Raw genomic sequence first — 17,485 nt, 5'->3', positions numbered from 1 at the left:
TTTCATTGGATGATTTTGCCGGGAACTAGTTACCTCGGATTGCAGTTCAGTGATGAAAACTTCCGGTTATCAACACCCTCTGGCGAGTAATGTGAACCTGTATGAAGCTGTCGATAATGATATGAAAACTGTGCAGCTTTGGATGCATACATCTGACTTTATGGTTTTCCAATTACGCTGATTGATGCATTAAGGGTTGGTGCTTACGCAGTATATGATGGAGGTTTTATTTGTATCCCCAATTTGTTAAAAAGAAGTGGTTAATAGCTTTAGTTTTGACAGAATAAGGCGAGACAACTCTTGCCGTTGATGTTGCTTGCAGTGAGAGCTGACGTTCTGTATAACATTTTATTCTCCATACATCTATAGATTCTGTTATATCACGCGAAATAGGACAACCGATATTTACCTTGTAATTTCTGGGACACAAAATGTGTATCATGTAATTACTATTTCAATTTAGTCATGTTTCCAAATCAGACTTGCACTGCCTTGAAGTTGAGCACAATGTGGCAGTCAGAATACCTCACGCCCAGGATAACGTATATTTTGTTTTGGCCAATGACAGCCCCAACACGAAATATAAGTTGTCCTTGGCGTGAGGTATTCAGACTAAATCTGATGCTCTCGCCCTATGAAATTTCAATGGATCATAGAATGGAGATTTAGCCAATATTGTGGTATTGCACCTGCTTTCATTTTTGTTGATTTATAAGTCATACCCCTTTGACATATTATGATCCCAACCCATTCTGTACTCTGCTGTCCTCCGAGATTGCACTGACTTTAGTTCAATTAAATGAAACATTGAGGTCTATTTTCAACAATTTCTGATATTTACCTGCCTCAATGTTTAATCGTTGAATTCAAAAAAACGATGGATCCATTCTGCAAGGCAATTTGTGGAACAAAGTTGGCTGTTAAATGCACTCCAAGATGACGGCACATGCCAATTTCTGGTGTACATGAAATTGTATAAGACCTTCAGTATCACACTTGGAAACTTCTCGCTCGTCAAAATAACTTTGTGCTGTCATGGCAAGTCGGGTGTACTAAAATCTCAGAACCACATGCTTAAAGTTATGGAAATCAACCTAACAAGACAAGACCATGCAACCAGTCTTATATGGCAGCTTTAGTGATGATTTCATCAGTCATAATGGATGTAGAATAGAAAAAACAATCTGCCTGGCCAGTTGATTAAGCAAAACTAGTTAGAAAAGTTCCAGTCAAGGCTTGCGGCTATCAATCGCCCATCTGCATCTTTATCCTAGTCTTCTGCTCATGGCCTCAGATACAATCCGGATTTTGGTTGCACCCAATGCGTTGTGCAGTGCACACTGCGATTTTGAAGAGAGAAAAGCCAACACTTTATCTGATTTTCTGCATTTAACTAGTCTGAAATGGATTTAAACATGTATGAGTCACTGAAGGCATCATTTCCTCTTCAGTCTTCAACAGAAATTGGCATGGTGCTGCTCATTGGATTTTTGGGCCCACTTTGTTCCACAAAGTGCCTTACAGAATGAACCTACCGCATTTTTTTATTCAGTGATTAAATATTGAGGAAGGTAAAGATCAGAAAATGTTGAACATAGATCTCAACGTTTTAATTTAATTGAACTACACTGGGTATATTGCGTTCACCAAGAAAGACTTATTTTGCTCCCTTGATCACTGTTTGCCTTACATTGCAGAAAAGGCTAGAACTGCAACTATGTTCGGCCTGGCCGGAGTAAGAAGGCCCTGGCAGCCTGTTATGAGACGCCTGTTTAAGTCTTGCTTCTGCGGCCACAGAGGGTGTGTGCATGTTACCAGCAAGAGGGCACTTGTCACCAAGTTCAGATCACCTCTCCTGACTACTTCTTCAACTTATAGAGTTCCACATGGTAGATTGCAGCTTGCTCGCAGATTATGGGTACCTTCTCAGAGCTTTCTGCTTCCCAGCTCCTCCACTTGGAATCAGACAGGACTGACAGCTACTGGCATCTATGGCAATACGAATAGGTTAACTGTGTGCAGGAATGCCAGTCAAGACCAGTATTCTAAGTTTGGACATGGAAGACAACAGAAAGTGACTAAATGGGCTTGTGCATACTACGTCTTTTTGGTTGGAGGGATTATATTGTGTTTTGGATTTGATTGGTGAGTGATTTTACTACTACTCATGCAGAAGATATTCTCGAATTGTCATGATATTAGAGTCATATGCACTAATTTTCATATAGACCTCTGTATGATTTGAAGTAATGTGGTAGTAATAATTAGGTAAAATCAATGGTATTGGAATGTTTTGTACCCTGAAAATCATTTAAAAAGTAGAAAACTGATTACTCTTTTCTGAAGTTTAATTTGTATATATTTTGGCTTTTTGAGCAAACTTAAATCTTAACTACTTTAATTCTTTAACCTTTTTACATCTTTACAAGGTGTTTATTCAAGCATATTCTGAAGGCACTATTCTGGTTAGACTGATAAAATTATACTTTTTGAAAGTGGCTCAATCCAGCTTATGTAATTTTGTCTCCCAAATCTAATTGCAAATGTACATGAATTGCTCTGAAAGTTGCTCTTTCATATGAAAAATCATTGAGGAAATAAGGTAGGTCGGTAAACGGTGTCTGTAGAGATTTGATGTTAATGCATTGAACTGGTCTTTATGCCGACAAAAGACATTATTGGTACATGTATTACAGCCCACAGAGATTCCCTTGTATGTTGTAGTTATAGCCAAGGATCTCGGCTGTGATCTTTTAATATAGGGTTAGGCAGAGATCACAGCCAAGGAGTCTTCCACATTAAAATAGTGTTATTTGAAAACAACTTAGCGCGTAGAAATTCCGAGCCACAAAAATCTGTGCAAAATGAACCAATGCACGCATTTACTGGGCAAAACCCCAATAAGTTATGTTCACCAAGACATTCTCTGTTCCTCTGCCAATTTTTGCCACATTCTGCAGCCTTTAAGGTTGGTAAATCCAAGGTAATTCACAGTTGTGACTTACATGCCATGTCGATATCGTGACCGAATAAATCGGGCTGTTGCTCGACATTCACCACGTCACTGTGTTTTGATCAGCTGGCTGTCAGTTTTGACGGACAGAAAACCATGTTACTGCGGCGGCGTGAATTAGCAATTGCTTGAAGGCTATGGAGCAGAATGACAGACCCCACAATTTGTGTGACATGTCAAATTAAGTTTGCAGTAAAGAAAGTGGGGTTGTCTTCGGCAACTGTTCCATTCTAAATTTCACGGAAAGGTCAACTGCTGCTGCACATGCACACCTGACTGACCCAGATTTTAAAAACATGACAATGCGATGCGACGGGCTAAATGCGAGCCTACTTCGACTCCGGTTAAGATTTACAGGAGAATGGTGATGTAAAGGCAAGTAGCAATTGTGACAAAATATGCGTAAATACTTTAGCTTTCAGAATTGCGGTGCTGTATGTGAATTCAGGACTAATCTAATGCGCATGCATTGAAGTTGAACAAGGGGATAGCTCTGTGTAAGCATTCGGGTCTAGGTAACTCTTGGGCTAAGGGTGGCCAGCGGTCCCCACGTTTCAGTATATATAAGCCACCCTTAGACCGAGGTCTCAGGCTAGTTGTTGTGATCAAGGCTCATTTAATAGAGGAGTAGTGCTGAAATGCATTTCAGGTGTACTGTACATGGAATCTTTTGTTTTTTATGTATTCATTTTATTTTATTTGCTTGCAGGTCCGATGCAATTATGAAATGGGCAAAGTTAGATGCAGCCGCCCCTGAAGTACAGAATGAGAGACAGTTATCAGAGGTCGAGTCTGGGGATGAGGAAGAGGATGAGAGTGGGAAGAAGAAGAAACGTAAAGTTGGTTTTCGAGATAAGAGGGTGAGTGTTGTGCTTGATGTTAGTTTATCTTGCTGAAGCTGCCAAATAGTGTTTTAAAGATTTATGTTATTCATTCGATCAGTGTTTTACAATAGCAACAACTATGCCTGAATCAAAAATATATATGCATAAAACAATGATAATGTTTACAATCTCAAAAAGGGCAAGATAAAGGCTATCAAATCCCCCCTCTTGGAAAGTTGTGTGACCAGCAGCTGTGCCAGTGGGTTGGTTATGAAGGGCTTTAATGATCCAGGTAAATCAAATAGGTGTGGCCCAGATAATGAAATGGAGGAAGCATTGTTCAGAAGAAAATTCAGACAATGTGAATGACCAAAAATAGACATCAACTAAGGCATGGCATGCAATGTATCTCATACAGCTCTCTTTTATACATTAGGCATTTCATTTGAAAAGATGATTGTAACTTCGTCAGTGATCAAATAAAGACACTGTTTACAATGAACAACAAAGTACATGTACACATTTTAAATAATACGTAGAAATCCTCGAGTTGTTTCTTCCTTGAAACATGTAATGTTAGCCAGTACCTGCTATGCACATCTCCCAGTCAAACTGTGAAACAAGAATCAGAGATCTGGTGAATAACTAGTTCTTTAACATCAGATCATATATCATCCAGATAGCATCATTTTCACCTTGTTTGCATGAATGATTAGGTAGTTGTGACTGAATGGTTAAAATAGTGACTGTATTTATTTTATGAGCATTGTGGGGTTTGTTTTATCTGTATGCTTTTGTCACCTCGACACTGTGAAGTATCATATAACTGTGTCTGTTACAGATAATTGAGTATGAGAATCGTATCAGAGCATACTCAACCCCTGACAAGATCTTCCGCTACTTTGCCACGCTGGTGGTGAAGAAAGAGAGCGGAGATCAGGAGGTGCTTATGACACCTGAGGATTTCGTACGCTCACTAACACCGGGGATAAAGCAACCAGAAGGTAAGAATTAATGACATATAGCAATTGTTTATGTGCAGAACATGTAAACACAATGTTGTAAACACGACTATTTGTTTTAACCATTGCAGTAAACACCACTTATAAAAGGGGAAATAACTCTTATGGGAATAATGCCAACCCATTCAAGAAGCTTTTGTTAGAATTGAAAACTTCCCAAAAGTGTCCCACAATATAAATATCACCATTCAATAGTTAATTTTAGGAAAAATGAGATCAGGTTACCTAGTGGCATTTGTCTGTAAATGCTGAGAACATTGGTGTTCAGACAGGACCCCTCTCTTCTGCGTCTGTGTTTCATTTCAGTTTTACAAAGACGTCATTTTTCCTCTTCACCAATAAGGTTTTTTGAATCCAGCCTTCGTTGGTTAAGGGCCTGCAAAGCAAGAGGTTTGTCAGATAATGGCAAGAGATTTGTCAGATAGTGGCAAGAGGTTTGTCAGATAATGGCAAGAGATTTGTCAGATAATGGCAAGATATTGGTCAGGTAATGGCAAGAGGGTTGTCAGATAATTGCAAGAGATTAATCAGATAGTGGCAAGAGGTTTGTCAGATAAAAGCAAGAGGTTTGTCAGATAATGGCAAGAGATTTGTTAGATAATGGCCAGAGATTTGTCAGGTAATGGCAAGATGTTGGTCGGGTAATGGCAACGGGCAATGGTTTATTGCAAGCATTCAGGTTTCCTCTGTCCATAAACTTGACCAAGGGCATGTCATGGATGAAGAATGCGTCAGCATGGTATTAATCCTCAATTAAATATATAAGTAAGGAAATTGATACATTAATCTGTGTTCCACAAATGCTTTATTTGTACAGGCTTGGGATTGGATCAGTTTAAGAAGTTTGACCCCAAGGTAGGAGGATGTTGTGTGTGGTGGAGATGGAAGTAATTCTGTTCTTGTTTGTTTTTTGTTTTTTGTTTTTTTTTTTCATGTTCCCTGCACTAGTTTCACAGGATTGGGCCATGTTGCTCATGGTCTGGGTGTGAAGAGAATTTTGAGAAAATTAAATTTATCTTTACATGTGTACGTATTTGATTGACAATATACTGTATTTCTTCTAAAATTTGGGACAAGTGGTCTGCTCATTTTAGCTAATATATATGTAATTCTGGCAGGAATATGGAGTTTCTTTTTTCTCACATGGTTAAACCATTTAATGAACAACATACCCATATCTTTACTTTTCCAGAAGGCTGGTAAAGAAATGTAATATTCTGCTTTCAACACAACTAATATTTATCCCAAATTTTAGGAAAAATAGTTTATGTATATTTATATCGGAATTCTGACATACAGTACATTTACGTGAAAGTACAGATTTTATGCAAGGACATCTTAAGGTTGTGTGCCCTTTGCATTTTGCATCTGCATAGATATTATCATAATCAGTGCTTGACAAGCCCGATTGATTGGTTCAATTTAGGTCTTGTTGTTTAGCAAATTAGCATGGCACTGTGACCAGTGGTGCTGGAGGTTCTAATCCTTCTCAGGCTGGTTTTTAGTGTGGCTTTAAGGCAAAGTTTGTCAGGTACCTGGCAATTGGGTGGCTGTTTCCACAGGAAATCTATCCATTTATAAACTGCCATTTTACATGTAATTCTTGATTATGGCATTGAACATCAAATAAGTAAATAATACACCAATTCTACCTACAATTTTAGCCGCTAAGCTCTATACGCAAAACGCTAAATATTAGCTTTATATGAGAGAGAGGGTATTTGTTTTGGATCATCATTAATTTTCTGCAATATTTTATAATTAGAAAAACAAAAATGCACACGATTTTGCACATGTGTTTTTGGTTTTATTTTTATATCTGCATGTGAGAGTTGCATTGCTTGATAAAGTTTATTCATTATTATTTGGTAATACTTTGTTCATAATACATAATTTCCTATACCTATTTAACGTGTATTATTGCATGCCAAATGTACATCAGGTGCTTATTTTCATGTATTGTTATGTTTTTTTTTTCTAATAATTAATCACTCCTGAACCTAGACAAGTCTGTCAGGTGTTTGTCCAGGTAGCCATCTCATGGGTCATGTACAGGGTACAGGAAAACCATCGTTAGCACTACTCTTACCTGACATCACTGTATTTATGATGTGCCAACTCATGGTAGTTACTGCATTTGAAGGTAGACAGTTTCGTTTGTGGTCACTGCTTTAATAGCACCTAATAAACTGCTGTATGATTTGTTATGTTTTGTGCCATTAGAAGGACACCTTGTCGGTGAGTGTTGGTACCAAATTCACTTTATATGTGTCTGTTCTCGTCTTGGGCTTTTCTAGCTTTTGACTTTTTGTAGTGTGTATAGTGTGTGTTGCCTCATCTATAGTGAGCGTGATGCTTTGATGGTCCCTTATTTTGCTGTGTCTAAGCTTACATTCTTGACTGTGTAAAATCTGTGATTTCCACGCACAGATTGTTGAGTTCTAATTCTTCTAATGGAAAGCGTTAAAAAAAAGTTCGCCAAAAGTAGATTATTGAACTGACACATATATTTTCACTTTGTCTAAAGTGCGCGCTCATATTTTATATTTTGTATTATCTTTACTCATCAAACCTCGTAAATAATTCATGCAGAAAAAATTCCCTTTGTGTAGATTTTGATTAGTATCATTGTTGGCTAAAGGCCCTCAACATTAGGAGAATTAGATCATGTAGACTGTTGGTTGTACTGTGAACCTTTCCTTTGTCTCAAACGTTATTCTTCTGTGTTTCTATTACTCTTTCTGATTGACTGTGTGTAGCATTCATGTTTTTCATTCAGCCTTTGTCCTTCAACTCTTTACCTTTATTACCATTGTTGGTTACATTTTATTTAATAGTTTAAGTTGCATTGTGTTGACATTGTGAGATTTGTTGTATTGATCCAAGTGGGGGTAGTGAATTTAAAATAGGATAACTCTTCTTTTTTCATTTGTGTATACCCTTCGTCAAAAATCTATTGACATTTCACAAGTTTTGTTTAATTCTGCAGGTTGGTAAAACAGATCGCAACAGGTCATGCTTTTATAAACCATGTCCATGTATAAGGATTGATGTTGATGGGAACTATAGATCACACCATTTGTGTTGACATCGGTTTTGAGATATGTTGACAGTGCCAAGAATGCAGTGTTATTTTCAACTGGATTTGTCCAGACAAGGACGTCATCTCCTAACCACACCATGTACATCTTAACCTGTATACTGAACTGAGAGTAATTTGTTTTTCACTTACAATCTATTCCTGTCATTGTGCACTTGTGATTAATTATTACAGTACACTCCAGGTTGTATGTATATTGATTACACAGGTAATTTTCATTAAGTATTGGACCTGTTACCTGTGCAAATGGATCCTCCCACAAGTATGTGGAAGACAGGCAGTTTTAACTATCTTATTGCAGTTGGGTCAGCAATGTTTTCTTGTCGAAATTCATTGAAGACAAAGCACAAAAAACATCCATTTCCTTTCTGCACTACACATTATTCTCACTGTGTCATTTGGTGTGGGGATGAACCAATAATTTAGATGTTTACTTATACAATATGTGTTGTGTTTTATTCTGTTCACACTCTGTCAGATGTAGCTGTAAGATACTATTTGTTTTCCAGTTTGTAGACAGCATATTAAATGCTTTCTCCTATTATTTCTGTTTTAGCACAGCTTTATTCTGTAGAGCTGTTTGATTCACAATTCCAGCAGATTCACAAATCACATTTTGCTTTGGATTATATAGTAACATGATATATATAGTAACATCCTTTACACAGTGAGGATCGCACATTTCATTTTATCCCATACCATGGTTCGGATCTAGGGGGATGTAGCATGAAATATGTATTGTTACGAAATGTTCAAGTTATTACATGTACATATTTCAACGTTTTTTGAGGTTTCGATCCTGATTTTCTGCATAACAGAACATAACGTCATAAAAATGACATCAGATATCTCAAAATTAAATTGCCAAGCCCAAAGGGAAGCTCATTGAACTTTACAATAAGAATTCAGTATAAAAGTACCAGTCTGTGACTATGTACAAGTATTATTAATTGACTCAGTGGGTAACAGCAACATTAGGGTTTGTTGAATGCTGCATGTATGATTGTATGAGCTGGAACTCATATCTTTTTGAAATGAAACTGAAAACATCTTTGTATTCAAGATTAATAGAACTTTCAGAATGAGGCAGAAATGAACAATGAACTTTTTCGAGTGAATGAGTGGTGAGTGCTTGGGGTTTAACGGTGTACTTAACATTTTTTCAGTCATATGACAACAAAGGAGTCCTCAGAGTGCATGTAATGTGCCTCCTTGTTGCAGGATGCATTTCCGCCATTCTTTTATCTAGTGCTGCTTTACTGAGATGCCTTGCTGAAGGCAAGTAAGCCACCCTGCCAGAGCCATTATACTGATACGAGTCAACCAGTTGTTGCACTATCCCCTTCATTGTGAACGTTAAGCGAGAAAGATACAACTTCCGCTTTTAAAATCATAGTTGGGACTGGACCCAAGATTGACCCTGGGTTTAATGCTTGCAAAGCGGACGCTGTACCAACTGTGGTATTGGGGTTGATGAACTTTTTCGAAGTTTTGGGTCAAACACATTGTGTCTGACTTTTTTTACACGTCAGATTGTGTATCATTATCAAGTTTTCTGATGAAGCTCAGTAGTTTGATGACTTCCACCACAATATACTTTTTACTTACTTGATTTGAACATTTAAAGATTATTGCTCAAACTTTTGGGAGATTCTGTTGAATTCTGCTTTGTTGCACAAGCATGATGCAACTGATGTATCCAATTATTATAACTCACTATATACTTAATATCTCAGTTTTCATTGCATGCTGTTTGCTAGTTTAAATTCTAGAGGAGTACAATGTTTGTGTAGCTTGTGTCTGACGCTAAATTGTGGGATGTTATGGGTGATGGAGTTACATCTACATAAATTATATTGATCTGAAATGTGCATGATATAATCACAGTATAACTTTGAGGTGACAGGCAGTCTTGAATAAACAAAGGTCTGATTATCAGTGTGCAGTTTGTGTCTCCTCATACATATGTTATTGTTGTTCTATTCTTATTACAGAAAAGTTCCCTAAAGTTCATGAACCTTGAGCCAGACAGCATCTTTGCCAAACTTGGACAGTCTGGGCTGATCTCATTTTCTGATTACCTATTTCTGCTGACTGTACTCTCTAGTGAGTAGACATTGATGAACATTACTTACTTCTTGAACTTCTGTAAGTGTTATTTTTGTCTAGTAAAAAATCATTGCATTTATTTCAGTGTTTTTACACGTGTCTATTCCTGTATATGGGGCCTCCGTGGTCCAGGGCTTTAGCGAGCCAGCGCGACGTAATTACTCAAGAGCCTCCCACCAATGTGAGTGCTGTGAGTTCAAGTCCAGCTCATGGTGGCTTCCTCTCCAGCTGTACGTGGGAAGGTCTGCCACCAACCTGCAGGTGGCTCTGCCTGGTTTCTTAGCACCATAATGCTGGCCGCCGTGATATAAGTGAAATATTCTTGAGTACGGTGTAAAACACCAATCAAATAAGTAAATTCCTGAATATGAATGCATGTAAATGTTGGCTTAACCCCCAGACTTGATTCCCAAGCAACTTTTCATCTATAGGGACCACAAGTTTAAACCCTTGTGGCTGTTGATTTGTTTTAAATCAGGACTATGTTGACAAGGGTGAAAATGTTGTTGAAAAATCAGTTGTTTTTTCCAGTTTCCAAGTTTGAAGCAGATTTGTCCAGTATATGTACCATGATTGATGTTTTACCATACACTTCAGGAGCTGACAGTAGATGTCAGGTTTAGGTGATTGCCTTTTAGTTGCTAGGACACATGAAATGCTTGTTCAAATGCTGTCTTTGACTGGGGAAAATTGTGGGTTCCCCCATGATCACAGTTGATGAGGCCTTCATGACAATAAGTGGTTGGTGGTGTTTGTGTGGCCATTTGCACAGTTGTTAAAGATTAGTTGTCTTCTACTAAAATGGTCTGCTATGTCACATGTGGGAAAGTTTCTCAGTAATTTACCAAAGCTTGGTGGTTTACCACAGGCCCTTTGGTTTGCTCCGCTCAAAAAACTGACTGGCATTGTATGTGTATCAATGAGTATTTTTGAGTATGACATTAAAAATACCCTTCAGATATAATACTAGTACATCTTTGTCAGTAATTGCTCCTTCTATCTCTGTACACAGCTCCACCCAGAAACTTTGAGATTGCTTTCCGAATGTTTGATTATAATGGAGATGGTGATTTGGAATCAACGGAGTTTGGAATGGTAAATTGTGTTTTTTCTGTTATGGGTCATTCTAATTTTGATTTTTGATGCTGATATGTTGCCGTATCTTTTAAAATTGAAGCACAATCTTTCAGTCATTAAACGTAAGCATGCAAACTTCTGTGCTGGTTGATATGAATAGGACCTAAGCATGATATTTATTACATGTTTATTGCATGTATGTGTCAAAAGATTATGAGTTTTACTGTTCGGGGAGATCTCTTATATCTGTAAGCAATGGTAGGGGCCTTGATGACATTAAGCTGCAGACGCTTGCCTGGCCATGTCTGCACTGGATGTGATCAAAAATAAAAATATGCAATGGCATTAAACAACAATTCCATAAATTAATCAAATGGTGTAAATATGTCTGTGTTAACAGGTGGATGACTTCAAATGGTATATATAGGGGCCTCCGTGGCTCAGTTGGTTAGCGCGCTAGCGCAGCGTAATGATCCAGGGGCCTCTCACCAATGCGGTCGCTGTGAGTTCAAGTCCAGCTCATGCTGGCTTCCTCTCCGGCCGTAAGTGAGATGGTCTTCCAGCAACCTGCGAATGGTCCTGGGTTTCCCCCGGGCTGTGCCCAGTTTCCACCCACCAAAATGCTGGCCGCCATCGTATAAGTGAAATATTCTTGAATACGGCGTAAAACACCAATCAAATAAATAAATAAATAAATCAAATGGTATAAATATGTCTGTGTTAAGAGGTGGATGACTTCAGATGGTATAAATATGTCTGTGTTAACAGGTGGATGACTTACTGAGGAAGCAAACAAGTGTAGGGATGAGACATCGGGATCACTCCACCACTGGCAGCGTAGACAAAGGCATGGACTCCGGCCTATTTACCTACTTCTTTGGTGAAGATGGAAATCAAAAACTGACTGTAAAAGATTTCTTAGACTTTCAGAGGGGACTTCAGAGTGAAATTCTTAAAATAGAGGTACAGTGCCACACATGTTCTGATGGCGACAAAAAAAATCAGCTGTTGAAGAATGAGAAAGTCTAAAAGAGAAGTTAAATAAATTAGGACTGGATGTGGCCATGTTCTTTCAATCGTGCTCCTAAGTATTTAAGTAGTTCCTGTTGTGATTTGGGCTGAGCCACTCAAGTATCCGTATTAATTGCTGTAGCTTATAGCACTGTAGCTTATCATCGTAGCTATTATCGTAAAATTAGACTTGTTATGAAAAAAAAAAAAACATTATGTGAGTCAAAACATTATGTTTTATCTCTTCAATGATTAACAGTACATAGAAAATGGTAAGTGTGTATGCACCTGATTAGTGTAAATGAGGAGTTCACCCTTCTGTTGTCATCGTACAGTTTGAGCGCCATGAACCAGTGGATGGGAAGATCACAGAGAGAGATTTTGCTGGCATTCTGGTGGCCTATGCTGGATTCCCTGACAGCAAGAGGTTAAGGATGTTAAAGAGGGTGAAGAAGGCATATAAGGAAGAGCCACAGGTGGGTACAGTGAGATGTGGTGCATGCACAATGGGTGGGTATTCGCTGGCTCAGGCAGCTAAAGTGCTGACTCGCTTTGACTGATAGGGTCATATGTTTTAATCCACCTTTCGCTTTTTCTACTGTAGTTCTAGATCAGGGGTTGGGTACCTGCCTAAGGCTAATGGTTTACTTAGAACACTGCAGTTTTCACTACTACAAATTTATAGAAACCTGTGCGTCTACCAGAGTAACCTGTGAAAACTATGTCTATGTAAGGCAGTATGTTCTGTATGCCGCAAACATGATAAACAATATATTTTATAGATCATTGCCCAATGGAGTCAAGCGATTTAAGTCAGAAGGTTTGTTAGGTGGGTGACAGCTTCTCCAGGCAGGACCTGGTTTTCTGCACTATTTGAAGCTGACTGCCATCTTATAACTAATACATCTTTTGAATATGGTTTTAAACCCAAATCAAATCAGGTAAATTACCTCAAATTTCACCCCCAAAAAGTGCATTTTTATAGCCATATAAATGTCCAAAAATATTATTTTTGTAGAAATTTACATCTTTTCAGTAGGATATCATCCTATATAACAGACCTCAAATCACCTATCTAAGGTCTATAAAACTCCCAGAAGCAAGCAAAATGTGCAGCTTCGTCATGGGTGCACTTTTTGAGGTGAAATTAAGTCATTCACCATATTTATCCACTAACTTGTAGAAACTTGACTGTATATTTCTTTTAGGGAATAACTTTTGAGGAGTTCATCAACTTCATGACGTTTTTGAAGTGTATCAATGACGTGGACACAGCTTTGAGTTTTTATCATCTAGCAGGCGCTTCAATTGACCAGGGTAAGATCTGATCTCAGTGTCAGCAGTGATCATTTAGCTATAACTCAGGATAAGCAATTTTCCAGATTCCTTTGATATGGCATACACATTGAGCCTGCTGTGTGAATGGAATCTGTGGGTCACATGTCGGAGAGTTTGTCAGTAACTTGCCATAGGTTGATGGTTTACTCCAGTCACTACTGTTTCCTTGACCCATAAACTTGGCTGCCATTGAGTAAGTGAAAACACTTGACTGTTATGTTAAAGAACATTCAGATAGCTATTCAGTTAAGTGACCTAAACTAACATGCCTGTTACACATACAAATATGTACTTGTGAATGAGTGCCTGACAACAAAAAATTGGGCTATTCTTTTGTGCTCTTCTCTGCTGGTCAGAATAAAATAAAGTCCAGTGCATACATGTGTAAGATCTCAAACAAAACTGATACTTCAAACGTGGTTAAATCTGATTATCATGAAATTATAAAAAAAATTATCCTCTGATATACAACAGGAGTCAATGACTATAAGTAGCAGATTGATTTCAGCATGAGTACCAGTGATGGGGCTCTATTTCCATCATGATTGTTCATGTTAGTGTTTTTTTTTTATTTATTTCTAGAAGTTATCACCACAATGTCTATTTTCCATGTACACGTACTTACAGCCACCTGTGTTCGTATTCAAAAACTCCCCTCTTGCTTTGTTTCAGTGACCCTGAAGCATGTGGCTAAGACAGTTGCCCATGTGAACCTGTCAGACCATGTAGTGGGTGTGGTCTTCACACTTTTTGATGAAAACAGTAAGTCTATTTCTTACGAGGCTAAACTTGACAGCAACTTATCTGCTTCTCTTCTACATATAATCAGGTACTGGTAGTGTTAGATCGTGACATGGTCCACAGTCCATATTTGCTTCCATTTGAGAATTGAAAATTGTACACTGAGTAACAATAAATTTTCAGACTGCTATGAATTATGGTTCCCCTTATGGCCACCTTCTGACATTTGTGTAGGAAGGCTGTGCCTGGAGATGAGGATTTTTTTGGTAATATCATGGTTTTTGAAAACGATGGAAAAGTATTATATGTAGGGAACTTTTCGTAATTAATTAAGAATAACCTTTGCAGCAAAGGCTTCAGTGGTCAAGCTGCATGTTGTGAATGATAAGCAGCTGTTGACCTGCTAGGTCTTTCTCTCCAATGCCGCTATATTTCATGACATTTTGTTGTATGCCTGTTTACCTCCATCCATAAACCTAATTTTTATTCATATATAAATACTGTATTTCACCCTATGTTTAGTGTCTAAAAATAGACTTTCAGAATCTCACAAAAGCCTTAAAATACTACTTTTGATGCCATCACTAAAGTTTTTCTGACAAGAGATTAATCAGGCTTCACCATAACCTCTTGATTGTCCCAATAAAATGGATGAATTGATCAGAATCAGGCAAATTGTGTCTCTTGGCAAGTGCTGAACTTTAGGTGAAATACAGTGGCTGTATTTATAACAGCTGTTTGAATTTGTAAATAACACAAAGTGCGGTTATTTTCCAGATGACGGTCACTTGAGTAACAAAGAGTTTGTATCTGTGATGAAGCAGCGACTTATGCGAGGCCTGCAGAAGCCTAAAGACACCGGACTTGTCAAACTCATTGATGCCGTGTGGGCATGTGCCAAGAAGTCTCAGAGCCAAACAACTTTGGAATGACTCATCTCTTCTTATATCTGAACATAAAAGTTGGTTTCTGCGAATGACTTGTATATGGATTTTACTGAATGTTTGAATGCATGTTTCAAAATCTGGGAATGTTATTTGTTGTACATAAATCTGTCCATGTATATTTATATATTCCTGTGGGTAGAGATGAAGTTTTCGTATTGGCAGGGCACAAATTGTTCATATTCAAGTACCTTTGTCTTCACTCTTTTTTACGTCTCAAAGCAATTGATTTTTTTGAAGGGACTTATTTTTGGAATGATGTATTTTGTCATAGTGATACAGAATGGTATGTACAAAGCATTCTTTCAAATTTCGGCATATTCTGATCCAGTGTTTTTATTTCCTTTTTCGTTTATATGTAGGTCTGTTTATGGAAAGAATATTGTTTTGTTATGTATAAAAGGTACCTGTCACCTTGCAGGTTATTTGTGAGCCAGTGAGTCGATAATTTGTTTTTATATGGAGCTTATGTATAAATCTGCATGTCTTGTAGGACATACATGTAGTCATGGGATGTGTCATGTAAAATGTACATGCTTTACTTGTGATTACCCTAGATTAACAATCCGCACAACAGCAGGTACGTTATACCACTCCCCTCACAAGCCAGGACATTTTTGGTCAATGAAAAATTACACAAACACATTACCATTTGTACTGCCTTATTGTTCCTTTGGTGTTGAATAAAACAGAAGGAACTTCAAACACTGGCTTTGTGTTCAGTACATCATTGGCTATTCTTAATATGTTTAAAACTCTGCACGACTGGCTTTTAAGAATGAATATAATACAGGTACTTTCTCCGGCCGTAAGTGGGAAGGTCTGCCAACAACCTGCGGATGGTCGTGGGTTTCCCCCGGGCTGTGCCCGGTTTCCACCCACCATAATGCTGGCTGCCGTCGTATAAGTGAAATATTCTTGAGTACGGGGTAAAACACCAATCAAATAAATAAAATAAAATAAATAAATAAATAATACAGGTACTTAAGTTTACAAGCAGTGTTGCTTGAACTATTTCTGGTCATTGTGGTCCATTATTGACGGTAATTAGTCTGTATTGAGTGTTCCATTTATTCCCTGTTAACTAACTGGAGAAACTTGAGACCACTGACTAATTATTCCATTGACCATCAGTGAGACCGACATCAGTGAAGCATATGTTAGAGCCCCGTGTTTGTGCAACTTTCATAACATTGGGCGTAAAGTTCCCCAACATATCCAAAGAAACTTCCTCCTGTGAAGGTCATATTCCCATATGAGACACACACAAGGTAAGGTCACTTGAGAATCTCTGAAGTATTCATGTGTGTGAATTGAAACCTTTGCAAGTTAGGCCTACCGGACAAATCTCCAGACTTAATGTGGCAAGGGCTTAATCCAAACACACCTCATTGTTCAGGGCATGTTTGTTACAGTGAGCCACCATTTCAACCATCTAATCCATCAAGGCTCCTGTTCAGGTAGAACAGATAACCTCTAAAATGAAATCTGCTTGTACGTTGCAAACCAAATACTTGGTACTTTATTGTACTTATTTCACTCCACATACTAAATTTTTGTTTGAAAAACTTAAACATTCTTTAACCCCGTCTGCAGATGCAGATCTACATCAGGTCACTGCTTGATGATTTGTGCAGTTGGTAACCAAGCAATTATGATAAATGACATGATGAAAATAGAAACAAATCAAACCATTCAACCACCATTATGCTCTGGATTCGCTTGTTTTTAGTGGTGTAAATGTAGCTTTGCAATGACTAAATCACTACAAAAATTAGATATCCTCAGGAACACTAGATACTGTACATATTTCCCCCCATCTCATTCATTACTTGGAATGTCTGCAGCTTTTCAATCTAAATATGTAGCTCTCGGAACATCAACTGCCATCACTGTATCTAATGGGACACCAGATTAACAGTTGTGCACATGTTGCTAACACTAGCGATTAGAATGGTTGGCAACAGTAGGCTGTATAAGCTTAGCCGATCATTGTCTAATGCCATATCCTAAAGAATTTGGCCCTTCTACAATGGTGGTCAATTTTAATGGTAGACCATCTGATTTTGACAATTATGAACTTTCCAATGTGTAATGTGCAGATACAACATTTTGATGAAAGACAAATGGGTCGTTTTGTTTCCTTTGTTACCAATGACCTATGAAGAGTGAGAATGGAGGCCGGGTGTGACCCAGTACTTTGTGTCCTGGTTGAAAGGAAAGCACCTTAACCACTACACCACCGGCCTGCTTTGCCAAGTAAACTTAAGCGCAAGATAATATCATTGCTATAACCTTAAATTCCC

General features: G+C 38.0%; 1 protein-coding gene across 2 annotated transcripts; it reads left to right on the top strand.

Moving 5' to 3' along the window:
• The first annotated feature begins 56 nt into the window (after nucleotides 1–56).
• Nucleotides 57–16,343, top strand: LOC135482119 (calcium uptake protein 1, mitochondrial-like). 2 transcript variants are annotated; one of them, XM_064761962.1, is made up of 14 exons: nucleotides 57–195; nucleotides 1,698–2,145; nucleotides 3,723–3,873; nucleotides 4,679–4,841; nucleotides 5,677–5,714; nucleotides 7,083–7,097; nucleotides 9,954–10,065; nucleotides 11,081–11,163; nucleotides 11,914–12,108; nucleotides 12,492–12,632; nucleotides 13,365–13,473; nucleotides 14,167–14,256; nucleotides 15,013–15,972; nucleotides 16,160–16,343. In XM_064761962.1, exons 2-13 carry the CDS (start codon nucleotides 1,718–1,720, stop codon nucleotides 15,165–15,167), a joined length of 1,680 nt encoding a protein of 559 aa, XP_064618032.1. In that variant the 5' UTR covers nucleotides 57–195; nucleotides 1,698–1,717; the 3' UTR covers nucleotides 15,168–15,972; nucleotides 16,160–16,343. The 2 variants fall into 2 exon arrangements, with proteins under 2 accessions (XP_064618032.1, XP_064618033.1); XM_064761963.1 differs by lacking the exon at nucleotides 7,083–7,097.
• Nucleotides 16,344–17,485: the final 1,142 nt, after the last annotated feature.

The sequence above is a fragment of the Liolophura sinensis genome, chromosome 1 (genome assembly GCF_032854445.1).
Source record: "Liolophura sinensis isolate JHLJ2023 chromosome 1, CUHK_Ljap_v2, whole genome shotgun sequence".
In the NCBI taxonomy this organism is placed as follows: domain Eukaryota; kingdom Metazoa; phylum Mollusca; class Polyplacophora; order Chitonida; family Chitonidae; genus Liolophura; species Liolophura sinensis.
Note: the sequence above shows the minus strand (reverse complement) of the source record. Positions and strands in the feature narration are given on the sequence as shown.

Bases quoted from the DNA above. Each gene is read 5' to 3' on its own strand.
- LOC135482119 (XM_064761962.1), top strand. From the start codon at position 1,718: ATGTTCGGCCTGGCCGGAGTAAGAAGGCCCTGGCAGCCTGTTATGAGA. The intron at 10,066-11,080 runs GTGAGTAGACAT...CTCTGTACACAG, and splicing joins TCTGCTGACTGTACTCTCTA to CTCCACCCAGAAACTTTGAG. The intron at 12,109-12,491 runs GTACAGTGCCAC...GTCATCGTACAG, and splicing joins GTGAAATTCTTAAAATAGAG to TTTGAGCGCCATGAACCAGT.